The sequence below is a fragment of the Myotis brandtii genome, unplaced genomic scaffold (assembly GCF_000412655.1).
Source record: "Myotis brandtii unplaced genomic scaffold, ASM41265v1 scaffold655, whole genome shotgun sequence".
Lineage (NCBI taxonomy): Eukaryota > Metazoa > Chordata > Mammalia > Chiroptera > Vespertilionidae > Myotis > Myotis brandtii.
In genome coordinates, this window is record NW_005370542.1 from 1,808,535 (window position 1) to 1,821,479 (window position 12,945).

At 42.6% G+C, this 12,945-nt stretch overlaps 1 protein-coding gene across 2 annotated transcripts in view; it reads right to left on the bottom strand.

Annotated features, from left to right (window-relative positions):
- The window catches only part of ARHGAP6 (Rho GTPase activating protein 6), a 307,447-nt gene that overhangs the window by 65,938 nt on the left and 228,564 nt on the right, over positions 1 to 12,945 (bottom strand). Inside the window, exons 3-6 of one of the 2 annotated variants that reach the window (XM_014528839.1) lie at positions 11,304 to 11,375; positions 9,527 to 9,673; positions 4,138 to 4,394; positions 1,110 to 1,305 (exon numbers count right to left, since the gene is read on the bottom strand). In XM_014528839.1, the coding sequence (XP_014384325.1) occupies positions 1,110 to 1,305; positions 4,138 to 4,394; positions 9,527 to 9,673; positions 11,304 to 11,375 (672 nt within the window). The remainder of the gene's footprint in view (positions 1 to 1,109; positions 1,306 to 4,137; positions 4,395 to 9,526; positions 9,674 to 11,303; positions 11,376 to 12,945) is intronic. The other variant, XM_014528840.1, reaches the window with a different exon arrangement.

Here is a 12,945-nt window from a genome sequence, read left to right on the forward strand (position 1 = left end):
TACTGTTTTTATTCCATATTATGCTATAAGATTTTTTTTACGCCAGTAAAAATTCCTTGTAAAGGTCATTTAAAATGCATGCAAATACTTTATAGTATGAATATGCCACAATTCACTTCATATTCCCCCCTGACTGGCATATAGGTCCCCCCACACATATGCACTTGTTTTGCATTATAAATGGCCCTATTATGAACAACTGTACATAGGTCTCGGTTCACACTTCTAATTTTCTTAGGATCATATCCTAGAAGTGGGGTTATTGTGGAGGTTGAGAGACTGCTCTTAAACAATTAGCTCTCTTAAAACAAACAAGTGTTATCACACATTAGGCATTTCAACAATAGTTCCTTAATATCATTAAATTTCCAGTCACATTCATGTGATAGATCTATATGCCTAATACCAGAACTATGTATTTTCTATTCTTGCAAGAAATGGTTTTCAAATCTTTTTTTTTAAAGAATCTGGACTCTTATTTTTTAAAGGAAGCCTTATGAGTGACTTCAATGTATAAAAAAAGATAAAAGTGGGTCTTCTCTGTTTGAAGGGGATCCTGGAGACAGGCCTAGTCCAACAGATCTTGCCCTCCCCTAAATTGCTTGGCCTCAAAGGTTACTTCTGAAGACTCTTGGGGTCTAGGTAGTCTGAATGCCATCAAGTAGATGTTCCCCCCAAAATCTTGGTTAGCCCAGGAATCTCTTAAGCAAACACATCCATAAGCTTTTTTTTAAAATCCTCATCCGAGGATATTTTTCCATTAATTTTTTCCCACTGATTTTTAGAAAGAGGGAAAGACAGAGAGAAATATTGATGTGAGAGAAACACATTGATTGGTTGCCTCCTGCACGCACCCTGACCAGAGCCCGGGCCGGGGCGGAACCTGCAACAGAGGTACTTGCCCTTGACCGGAATCGAACCCGGAATCCTTCGGTCCATAGGCCGACGCTCTATCCACTGAGCCAAACCAGCTAGGGCCATAAACTATCTTCACAAAGGAAACTTTGGCCCAGAGTTTGATCCAGTGAACACAGAGTTAAACTGGGTGCTTAAGTAAATGATGCTTGAATTAATGAAAGTCTTTAGTACTGACAGACAGGTCTGCTTACCATGTTTTTCTAGATGCTGACAGCAGCTGTCCACCAGCCTGGGAACCTGTCTGTAAATAGGATTCAGACTGAGTTTCTTATCTCTTGCTTTTTCTTTTTTACTTTGAGCTTCCGCAGGCAAGGAGAGCTGTAAAGCTTCTAGAAGTCGAGACTGATTGTCATCAAGATCTGTAATGGAGTCCACTGACATTGCGCCCTGCAAATCACACATAGCCATGAGCAAAGAGTGCAGACAGAGAAGATAAAAACAGCTTCCCCCGGATGCCATCCAGGAATACTTTTACCTATAATTATTTATCAGACTTGAAATAATACTGCTTGATTTAATTGTGCTGCTTGTATATTGTGAGGGGAAAAAACCAAACATCTTTTGAAAAAGTTAGAAGACGTCCATACATGGGGTAAGATACTGGCAGTGACAATTTCAACAATAGACAACATTTTCCAAATGAAAGACAAGAGGGCAAACATAGAATTAAAATATTTGAACGCAACCACTTTGTTCCTTAAAACAAGAAAACATCGCATACTCAATGAATGAGGTAGTTAGAGAAATCTTGTGAAGAAACAAATAAAACAGTCTTAGTTTGTTTCCCCCCAGAAGCAGCACAAAGCACTTTCTCAGGGAAGTGGTCCCCGCAGCCACCTGCAGGGGAGTGGGGAAATGAGACATGGAAGAGAAAGCAGCCCCTGATGGGAGCCTCACCCGGCCTATGACCACCAGGGGCAGCTGGAGTCCAGTTGCATGGGGGGCCCTGGGAGACAGTGTGGATCAAACACCCCTGAGCTAGCCCTGCTCAGGTGTGACGGAGCTGAGGTATTTATACTCCAAGTCTCAAGAGTCATCGATTAAGGGCTCCTCAGTTAAGAAATGGTCACTCCTGCCCTAGCTGGTTTGGCTCAGTGGCTAGAGCAGTGGTTCTCAACCTTCTGGCCCTTTAAATACAGTTCCTCATGTTGTGACCCAACCATAAAATGATTTTCGTTGCTACTTCCTAACTGTCATGTTGCTACCGTTATGAATTGTCATGTAAATATCTGATATGCAGGATGGTCTTAGGCGACCCCTGTGAAAGGGGCATTCGACCGCCAAAGGGGTCGCGACCCACAGGTTGAGAACCGCTGGGCTAGAGCGTCGGCCTATGGATTGAAGGGTACGGGGTTCGATTCCAGTCAAAGGCACATGCCCAGGTTGCAGGCTCGATCCCCAGTAGGGGGCGTGTAGGGGGCAACCGAGCAATCATTCTCTCTCATCATTGATGCTTCTATCTCTCTCCCCTCTCCCTTCCTCTCTGAAATCAATAAAATATATTTTTTTAAAAAGAGTAGCTTCTGGTAGGGGGAGGGAGGTGGTGTCAATGCCTCACTCAGTCCGTGCAGCTTGTCATCGGCCTGGGTGGGCTCCTCTGGCCATCAGAGAAAGCCCTCAGCAAAGCGATGAGGTGCTGGCAGGTGAGAAGGCCAGCTTGCTAGGAATAGTGAAGGCCCAGGGGCAGGGAACAGGGCACCAGCCATGCCTGTGTAGTCACGCATTCTGAGATGAAGTGTGGAGGAAGAAGTTGGCTGCTGATGTCCTGGGAATCCTGGACAAGAGGAAAGTGCATTTGGGAGGCCAATTGCATAGGCCTAGGTCCGTGGTCGGCAAACCGCGGCTTGCGAGCCACATGCGGCTCTTTGGCCCCTTGAGCGTGGCTCTTCCACAAAATACCACGTGCGGGCGCACACGTACAGTGCGATTGAAACTTCGTGGCCCATGCGCAGAAGTCGGTATTTTGTGGAAGAGCCGGTATTTTGTGGAAGAGCTGCACTCAAGGGGCCAAAGAGCCGCATGTGGCTCGAGAGCCGCGGTTTGCCGAGCCGCAGTTTGCCGACCACTGGCTTAGGTTACCAGAAAACTCTACTGTAGAGTCTTGTTGTCATTGCCATATATGGGTTTGGACAGACAGTCTGAGGGACAATGACAGTATTGGAAGAACAATTCCATCATGCAAATTCAAAGTGGCTCGAGTGCCCCTCTATCTCGGAGAGGTCCTGAATGTTGGGGGCGGATGGAGAAATATGGATTTCAAGTGAGACGTATCTGGGGCAGCGGTTCTCAACCTGTGGGTCACGACCCCTTTGGCGGTTGAATGACCCTTTCACAGGGGTCGCCTAAGACCATCCTGCATATCAGATATTTACATTACGATTCATGACAGTAGCAACATTACAGTGATGAAGTAGCAATGAAAATCATTTTATGGTTGGGTCACAACATGAGGAACTGTATTTAAAGGGCCAGAAGGTTGAGAACCACTGGTCTGGGGTTTTAACTAGGGCATTAGTCAAAGGCTGGAGGTGACAAAAATTGGGAGCCTCCAGGTGAGAGAAAAGAGAGAGAAGTTCTCCCAGTGACCTGGGAAGTTTTAGAAATGTTTATCAACGGACTCAGCCAGTCACCAACCAGCTTTCCTGAAAACTCAGCTTTCTTCACTTGAAATGTGAAATTTGAAATGCCAAATAATAGTACCGTGCCTAGACACAGCACTCACTAAATAAATGGTAACATATCAGTATTGCTTACATATATATCTGGTTATGTCTGAGAAAAAGAAAGTTCCAGGAAAAAGATTGTTTATGAAACCAGCAGCAATTCACTGGGCCAGGCACGGTTCTCAGTTGAAGATGAAGAGATGAACAAAAACATCCAGCCCTGCCTTCCAGCCTCATGGTCTCATGGGAGAGTCTCCGAACACAACAGAAGATTGCAACAGACCAGGATCAATGGTGATGTAGAATGTTCGGGATATCACAGGACATATGTGTAAACAAGGAGGGGTACCCGAGGGCTTTGAGAGGGATGAGGGAAAGGCTTTGAGTGGGTGCCAGGTGCCATAGAGCCGGTGTAAATTCTCCCTGAATGGAGTTGTTGACATACCTGGACACAAATGACATTTCCAGTTTTTGCATGAGCAAAGACTCAGAAAATAAGCTCATACACCCTTGGTTGTCCTCGCATTGGCTACAGAGAAAATACTGAACAACTCACCCTCCTCCTGGCCCGAGGAGCTGGTTCCGGAGTGTTTGGCGACGTCGACTCATTCGGTGTTTCCGAGGTGGAGCTGAGAGATGAGTTACTGCTGGACAGTTCTTTGTTTTGTCTTTTACTTCCAAATGGGAGGAGGGAGGCAACAAAATCGGATGCATCCTTCTGCTCGTCCCTCTGTAAGTCCTGCTTGAGCTTGTAGGCCCGGTCATTTGCAATGACTTGGGACAAGGGCATTCCAAATGCCTGCGGGATGAATTCTGGAATCGAAACACAAACATTCATTTTCAGAGAAAGACCGGATCCGTGGAGACTTTCACTGACGCGTGAGACCTCAGGGCAGACATATTCAAATGGCTGTTTTTGGAAGAACTGATTGCTCAATCCAAATAAGAAGATGACTTTTGTGTTGATCAGAGTGGCCAAAGTTTCTATTTCAATAAGGAAAGCTAGTATGCATAACTATTATAGGTTTTAGACTTCTCGGCCTCTTGTTTTTCTCCACATAGCTCAAGCATGGTTGAAAGGAAATGACTTTATAGAGAAATGTGATATTTTTGATAAAATGTACATAATAGTTTATCCTCATGAGGACACAGTTTTACAAAGAGTTAGTCCTCAATTTGTATGTCTCAAGAACCCGCAAAGCTTACAAGGCATGGTAAGACTCTGCATTGATACATTCAGTTGACAGGCACTTATTGAAGACCTACTATGTGCCACGTCAAATTACACAATGGGGAGTACACAGCTTGTGAAAGGTAGGTCCAGTCCTTGCTCCCGGAAGGTTCCGAGAGTGGAGTGGCGGAGTGCAGAGTCAGATATGTAAATAAATGCAATAGTGTCCATAATGCGCTAGGATAGAGAAATGCATGAAGCAAAGGCAAATTCAATTAAGTGGATATTCTTTGAAGTTCCCAGTGAAAGAGCTATCACATGACATGATAATCTGAGAGGCAGAGGAGCAACTTGGAAAGAAGTCTGTTTTTTTCATTGTGTTGCTTGCCCCCACATGCTGGCTCCAGTCAGCCGGGTTGGGGCTGTCACTCCTGATCTGTGCTCAGGCTGTTCTGCTGACCACATGCGAAAGTGGAGTCCCGCCATTAACTATCTGGTGAAGGGCCCCAGATACAATTTGTCCAATCTTCTAGTGAGGAAAATTTTGGAGAAGGAGCAGAATGCAGAAATCTATGGCTTTATTTGTAGATGTACATCCAGTTGCTTTCTGGATCTCTACAGTAATGTGTATACAGATATATCATAAGCACACCAATCTTTAGGGCCAGGCATTTTATTTTTTTATATATTTTCATTGATTTCAGAGAGGAAGGGAGAGGGAGAGAGAGAGAAACATCAATGATGAGAGACTATCATTGATCGGCTGCCTCCTACACGCCCCCTACTGGGGATCGACCTCACAACCTGGGCATGTGCCCTGACCGGGAATCAAACCATGACCTCCTGGTTCATAGGTGGATGCTTAACCCCTGAGCCATGCCGGCTGGGCAGGGCCAGGCATTTTATTGGCAACATTTTAGATTCATGGTGAAGAGCATTAATGATTAAATTAAATGATTTCTTTTAGACGCAAAATTAGGTCTCTTAGCAGCAGCAGATTGGAGTCTAGCCTCGCCATTCTTTTTATAACCCCTATAAATAAAACTAGAGTGCCCTGGCTGGTTTGGCTCACTGGATGGAGCATTGGCCTGGGGACTGAAGGGTCCCAGGTTCGATTCCAGGCAAGGGCATGTGCCTTGGTGGTGGGCGCATCCCCAGTGGGGGGTGAGCAGGAGGCAGCTGATTAATGCTTCTCTCTCATCGATGTTTCTGGCTCTCTGTCCCTCTCCCTTCCTCTCTGTAAAAAATCAATAAATATATTTAAAAAAATTTAAAAAATAAAACTAGAGTGATCAAGAGAAAACAGTTGTAAAATGGTTTGTTCTTCGAAAGAAAAAGCTAACATTAAATCAGGTGGAAAGACGCTTTAAAGGTTTTCTTCTTTGATACAAGGCACCATTTAAAAAAATTAATATTTTATTGATTATTTTACAGAGAGGAAGGGAGAGGGATAGAGAGCTAGAAACATCGATGAGAGAGAAACACCGATCAGCCGCCTCCTGCACACTCCCTACTGGGGATGTGCCCACAACCAAGGTACATGCCCTTGACTGGAATCAAACCCAGGACCCTTCAGTCGCAGGCCGATGCTCTATCCACTGAGCCAAACCAGTCAGGGCACATGGCACCATTTTGAACATCACAGAGCTAATGGCCATGTCTACACTGAAAGCAGAAATAACACTTGAAAAGTCTGCACCTCTGGGTCTATCAAAACCTGCAATTCGTTTTTAAGTGGAAAATTAAGCCTTCGGCACCCTGGCTTAGCATTTGGGGATTTTCTGCAGATGCTTACAATTCTCCATCAACAAACCAGGTGGCATATAATAATCCCAAAAATATTTTAGGAATTTGTTTTGAGTGATCAGTGTGGCCAGTGTAGCAAACTGCAATGCTCCTTATAAAAGGCCACTCCCACTACCAGCAAAGAGAAACCAAATGGGGCCCTAGCAGACCACCTGCTGTGCACCCAGGTTTTATTATGTAAATCAGCACTCTCTTGTCTATGGGAACAATCAAATAGTCTGACTTCAAAAAGGTTGGGGAGCCCTAACGGGTTTGGCTCAGTGGATAGAGGACTCAAGGGTCCCAGGTTTGATTCCAGGCAAGGGCATGTACCTTGGCTGCAGGCACATCCCCAGTAGGGGGCGTGCAGGAGGCAGCTGATCGATGTTTCTCTCTCTTCGATGTTTCTAACGCTCTATCCCTCTCCCTTCCTCTCTCTAAAAAATCAATAAAATATATTTTTTAAAAAAAGGTTGGGGAAAGTCTAGAAACAAGTGGATGGCCAGGTTGACAGCTACACAGAATATTAGGGACAATAACAGCAAAAAAGGATATTGATGAATATCTCAAGTGACATGTGCCTGCCCATGCAGGCTTGCTCAGAGCAGAATTTAATATGAGATGGGGACTATTGATTTCTCTCCGAGCCGCATTTTCTATACAAGGAAAACCAACCAGTCTCATTTAGAGATTTCTAATATCCCTGGGGGGAAACCGAAGAAAAATGGGTTTCCTTTGGAAATCTGTCACTTTTAATATCTGAGAGTCTGTCACTCTACTTGTAAATTGGAATAACTGAATACAAATGAAACAGATGGAATATGTGAAGTCATTCTCCCCAATTTTTATTTCTCTCTTTTTTCCCCAATCAAGAGCCGTAGCCACCTATCACAGATTTTTATTTCTAATGGGCTTCCTCTCCTGGCTGAGTTTATTCTTTCAGTAATAGCATTCTGATGTAGTCTCTTTAGTTTCTCATTGCTTTCTTCCGAGGGCTCTTACAAGCTCCAGAAAGGAGACCTCCCTGTGCCACTCAACTTGTGCTGCCGTTGTCTAGTTTCTGTCAAATTCTAGATATGATTCCTTAAATATTTTTGCTTTTCAAAATATGGCTATTGTGAAATTGGGGATTTATCACAAGCATATTGAGCAAATTCCTCCTTTATGTGTAAATAAAGAGTTGAGCACCCACGCTTATCTGAGGACTCAAAGCTCTTCCATCAGTGGATAAAAGGAACCCGTGATGATGGTGGGTAATCAAGTTGAGAATAGGTTTTAAAACCATAAGAACATTACCCAGGACGCACTGTTTGGGGGCCAGGAACAATGTGTCTCATGTTCCTATCTATGGAATGTGTTCATCAAGGAGGCGGCTTCCCGTGCTGTTTTTATCAGTAGCAACTGCCTACTCTCCTTCCCCAAGAACTGTGGGGTCAGGCATGACATCCCCTTTGCTCCCTACTGCCATTCCCAGATCATCCTCTTCCCACGGTGCAGCAGAAACGGGCTATTGCAAGGTTCCCCTGGTCTCCTGGTATCTTCTATTGTCAATGACTTCGACTCATGGTCATGACCCTCCAAAATCTACCATCCCCTTGGGTGGCTTGGCCATCTACTGAAATGGCCTATCTGATCCTCTGTCATCCCATCTCCTTGACCTAGTCTCCTCTTCCTTTTTCATGCATGCCACCTCTTTCATCCACTCCCTCCATCCCATCCTGGGCTTTGTCCTCAGCAGGAGTGATTCCACCTCTGGAATCAGGCGTCTTCCTTCCAGTCTTGTCTCCTTCCACCCCAAGTTCATGTTTACCCTGCGGTGTGGCAATCTGTTTAAACACACCATCAAGCCACCCCCTCCACGACACTTTGATGGTGGCTCAATACCCCTGGTGCTGTGATTAGGAACCACATTCACTGGAACAAAGTAGTTATCTTTAACCCTTTACCCCCCAAGTGATTTCTCTTGGATACAAGCAAGAGATTTTTCTAAAGTTCTAAAAGTTTACAAATACTTTTTGGTTGCCAAGCAATTTAACTAAGAGAAATGAAGGGCTTGGAACTATTCCGTATGACAATGTGTTTTCTGTTTCCAGATCGTAGCTATTGCAAATAATGCTGCTATGAACACAGGGGTGCATATATACTTTCTGATTGGTGTTTCAGGCTTCTTCGAATATATTCCTTGAAGTGATGCAGTGAAGGCCTGGGGTGGCAGTGGGAATGGGGGAAATGGAGGAAAAAATGGGGCATCTGTCATACTTTTAACAATAAAGATAAGTTAAAAAAAGTAATGCTTTATTGGTGCACCCAAAACCTGTTGATTATAGATACACTTAAACTTTTCGTGACTTCTTTATAAATGTATAAAACTAAAAAATTAGTGAGGGCAAGAATAAATAAAATATTTATATAGCCTTTTGACACAGGAACAAAAAAAAAAAGAAAACATGTTTTCTGCACCAGCATCCGTCTTGAATTAGTTTCATATGGAAATCAAAAGTCACACGGGCACTGCTTAAGTGGCAGGAGGGATGCAGGAATGTCACATGATCTGTTCTATATTATGTCAAGCGATTAAATAAAATACAGGACATGATTCATTCTGATTGAATCCATTAATTTAGCGGTGTACCAAACATTTAATGAATCACTCTTTATGGGGAAAGCAATTTGATTCTAATAAGCGGCTCCCATTTATTTTTAGATGATCTAACCCAAGAGGTCATTTCGAGTTTCCTGTTTTCCTGATTTTACTCTGGGATTCAAGTGATTATCATTTTTCACATGTGCAGCTGTTATGAACTCAAATGCTAGTATTCCAATGGAAGAAAATACTGTGAACCAACTCAGTGTGTGAGACCGACATGCTGCCCCTCACACTGGTTCCCAGGACTTTAGGTTCGGGAAGGATGCCATGGAATTAAGCTTCATGTAAGCCTAGGACGCCTTCTCTTTAAATATCAGAGCTACTTTAAATAAGAAAAAATACCATTTTTTTTCCCATGAAGCCGTGTTTTTCTCCCCTTAGTTGGATGGGTGATGTGTCTTTCCTTTGGAAGCATCAGGACCTGTTTTATTTCTCCCCAAGCCAGCTCCCTGCGCAGCCTTGTAGAACACTGCCAAGTTCTCGCTGCGCCTATATAATACATAAATATGATTTGGTCTGAAAAATGCCCAATGGCCCAGTACATATTGGTCAATGACTTCCCCTGGCCCTTCCTTCCCTGCTCACATCCATTCTTGCTTCCTGCTGTTTTGTGATATAAGCAAGCACACATACATCTCTCTCTCTCTTGAGAGAACTGAAACATCTCCCACAAAAATGCTCATTCTGCTCAGTACCCGTGGTCGGCAAACTGCGGCTCGCGAGCCACAGGCGGCTCTTTGGCCCCTTGAGTGTGGCTCTTCCTAAGCCTTAGGAGGACCCTAATTAAGTTAATAACAATGTACCTACCTATATAGTTTAAGTTTAAAAAATTTGGCTCTCAAAAGAAATTCCAATCGTTGTACTGTTGGTATTTGGCTCTGTTGGCTAATGAGTTTGCCGACCACTGCTCTATGGGAAGTAAAATGTTGGTTTTCCATTCTTTAGAATTCTGTATCTCCTTTTATTCCAAAGCAGGGGTCCTCAAACTACGGCCCACGGGTCACATGCAAATACAAATATTGTATTTGTTCCCGTTTTGTTTTTTTACTTCAAAATAAGATATGTGCAGTGTGCATAGGAATTTGTTCATAGTTTTTTTTTAAACTATAGTCCGGCCCTCCAACGGTCTGAGGGACAGTGAACTGGCCCCCTGCTTAAAAAGTTTGAGGACCCCTGTTCCAAAGAATCAAATGTAATGACCCTTTAGCATGACCCTTTTCGAGATATGGGTATAGAGTCTGGGATCGATGATGTGGACTAGGTGTTGTCCAATATTGATTCCAATGTGTTTATTTTTTTATACCTCCAGTTTTATTTCCTTCCATCAAGCAGAAATTCAATAGTTATATAAAAGATTTCCCAGGTGAGGCACACGGCTCTCCTTACTCAACACTCATTTACTCTGTCACATAAAATGAAAATACATTCATATGACTACACCATTCAGCAGTCATTTCATAGAAACAAACCACAGAATGTTGTACTATGCTAACGGGGGCCAGGTGCCCATTGTGTGGGCTCAATTAATATTAGTTTGAAACGACCACAAGGAATGACTAAAGTGTCAATTCCCTAAGTAGACACAAAAGGGTACACAAAACAGTATGAAGAGAGTCAACAATTCCCAAAACATATAGGGCAAAGAATAAGCACGCAATGATCTAACATCAAAATGCTGAGAATGGCTAATCTTCAGTAACCCATGAGGATGAGACTGTTTCTCTCCAGTAGTCATGGTAGGCGAATCCAAACTCTCACTCAACTAGCCATGCCTAAATATCTGGATTTGCCAGACAGCTGGTTAACGTTAGAGATGCTATCCATGGCTACTCAACCCAGGTTCTCTCTATGCATAGCTGATTGGCCAGAATCATAATTAGAACCATAAACTTGGCTGAAGTCACACTTTTCTCAAACCAGCTGAACTCATCAATTCAATACAGGGCCACTCAAACACAAAGGAGTAGACCCAAACAGTTCTTAATGACATTCCATCATAGAAATCCAGTTTACGTAATAGCGTTGAACCACATAAATCTATGCAATTCAAAAACCCCACCAAATTCAACCATTATGCTCCATGGAAGATGTATTCCCTCTAGTTCATTCTGTTCCTTACCTCTGTCTTTGTTTTTCTCCTTCCCTAGTGAATCCAGTTTCTTTCTCAAAGATTTCTTCCTCTTTTGTCCATCTGTAAATATTAAAAGAATAAAAAGTTGTAAAAATAAGAATACAAGTAATATTTTACATTATCAATAACCATGTCTGAGCAAAAGCATGACTTCTCACTTACTTCACTCATAATTTGACATTTTAAACAGACCAATGGCTCTGAAAATATAAGAAAATCCCTGACTTGGATTGCACACATCACTAGAATCTTGGTGTATGCTCTGAAAATTTGTTTCAATGGAAAGTACAGGAAAGTTATTTCCTTCAGAAATAATTTATTTTTGACATTTCAGATATGTTTGTTTTTACTATTAGATGAGCTTCTTCCTATTCTTCATATTTATGTGGACCAATGTCATCTTTTTAAAATGTTTATTGAGTTTATGGGGGTGACATCTGTTAATAAAATTATATAGGTTTCAGGTGTAAAATTCTGTCACAAATCATCTGCATATTGCATTGTGCAAAGTTAAGTCTCCTGTCACGATTTGCCCACCTTTACCATCTTCTAGCTCCTCCCACCCCCATTTCCTTCTGATAACCATCATACTGTTGTCTCTGTCTATGAGTTGTACTTTGCTAAGTGAAACAAGTCAGTCATAGAAAGACACATACCATATGATTTCACTTACATGTGGAATGTAATGAACAGAATAAGCTAACAAACAAAATAGAAAGAGACATAGAGAGAACAGGCTGACGGATGTTAGAGGGGAGGGGGTTGGGTGAAAAAACTGAAGGGACTAAGCAAGTACAAACCCCACAAACAAACCAATGCCATCCTGAATCAAGTCTCTTTGAAAGAAGAGTCAACAGCACTTAAGGCTTTGGCATTCTTGAGCTAGTAGAGTGTAACTGGAGAAGGAAATGAATTTGGGGGTTATAGCGTGCATATCTAATTACTGTTGTACCATTTATTAACTGTGTGACTTTGGATAAGTCTCAGTGTCCTCATTTATAAAGTGGGAATTCCATAGGGTTGTTGTGAAAGTTAAATAAAACGATGCATATAAAGTGCTTAATGGGGACCCTGACACTTAAATTCAGATGTATTTTCCTTGATTTAATTAACTACCCCTCCCCCCACTGATGGACACTTGAGTTGTTTCTAATTTTTCACTATAATAAGTACGTCATACATTCTTTTAGCATCTTGGACTTGCAACAAATACGCTTATTATGTCTAGTTAACTCACCAAATAATAAAGATACCACTCATATCAGTAGGCAGCTGCAATCGAATTCCTGGGATGTCATCATAAAATATTGGCAGTCATTATAAGAATGCGTTTTGGGATTATGCAGCTGTCAACTTAACATGTGGGAGATGCGAATCAGGAATCCACACTGTGATCAAATAGGAGAAACACAGCCCGTGCCACAAGGAAACTTATGTGTAAGAAGGGGATTAAGAAGTGTTTTTGAAGGGATAAACTACGAAGTGTAGTAAAGAAAGAGACTCAGCCCAATAAAATGTGAAAGCAAGACTCTGATATCAAGAAAAGCCTAACTCTGCATTCTGAAACAGCAAGGAACATTCCTGGGATCCTCACGGGGCTTGGATGTTTCCAACTCCTCCTCTCTGAATG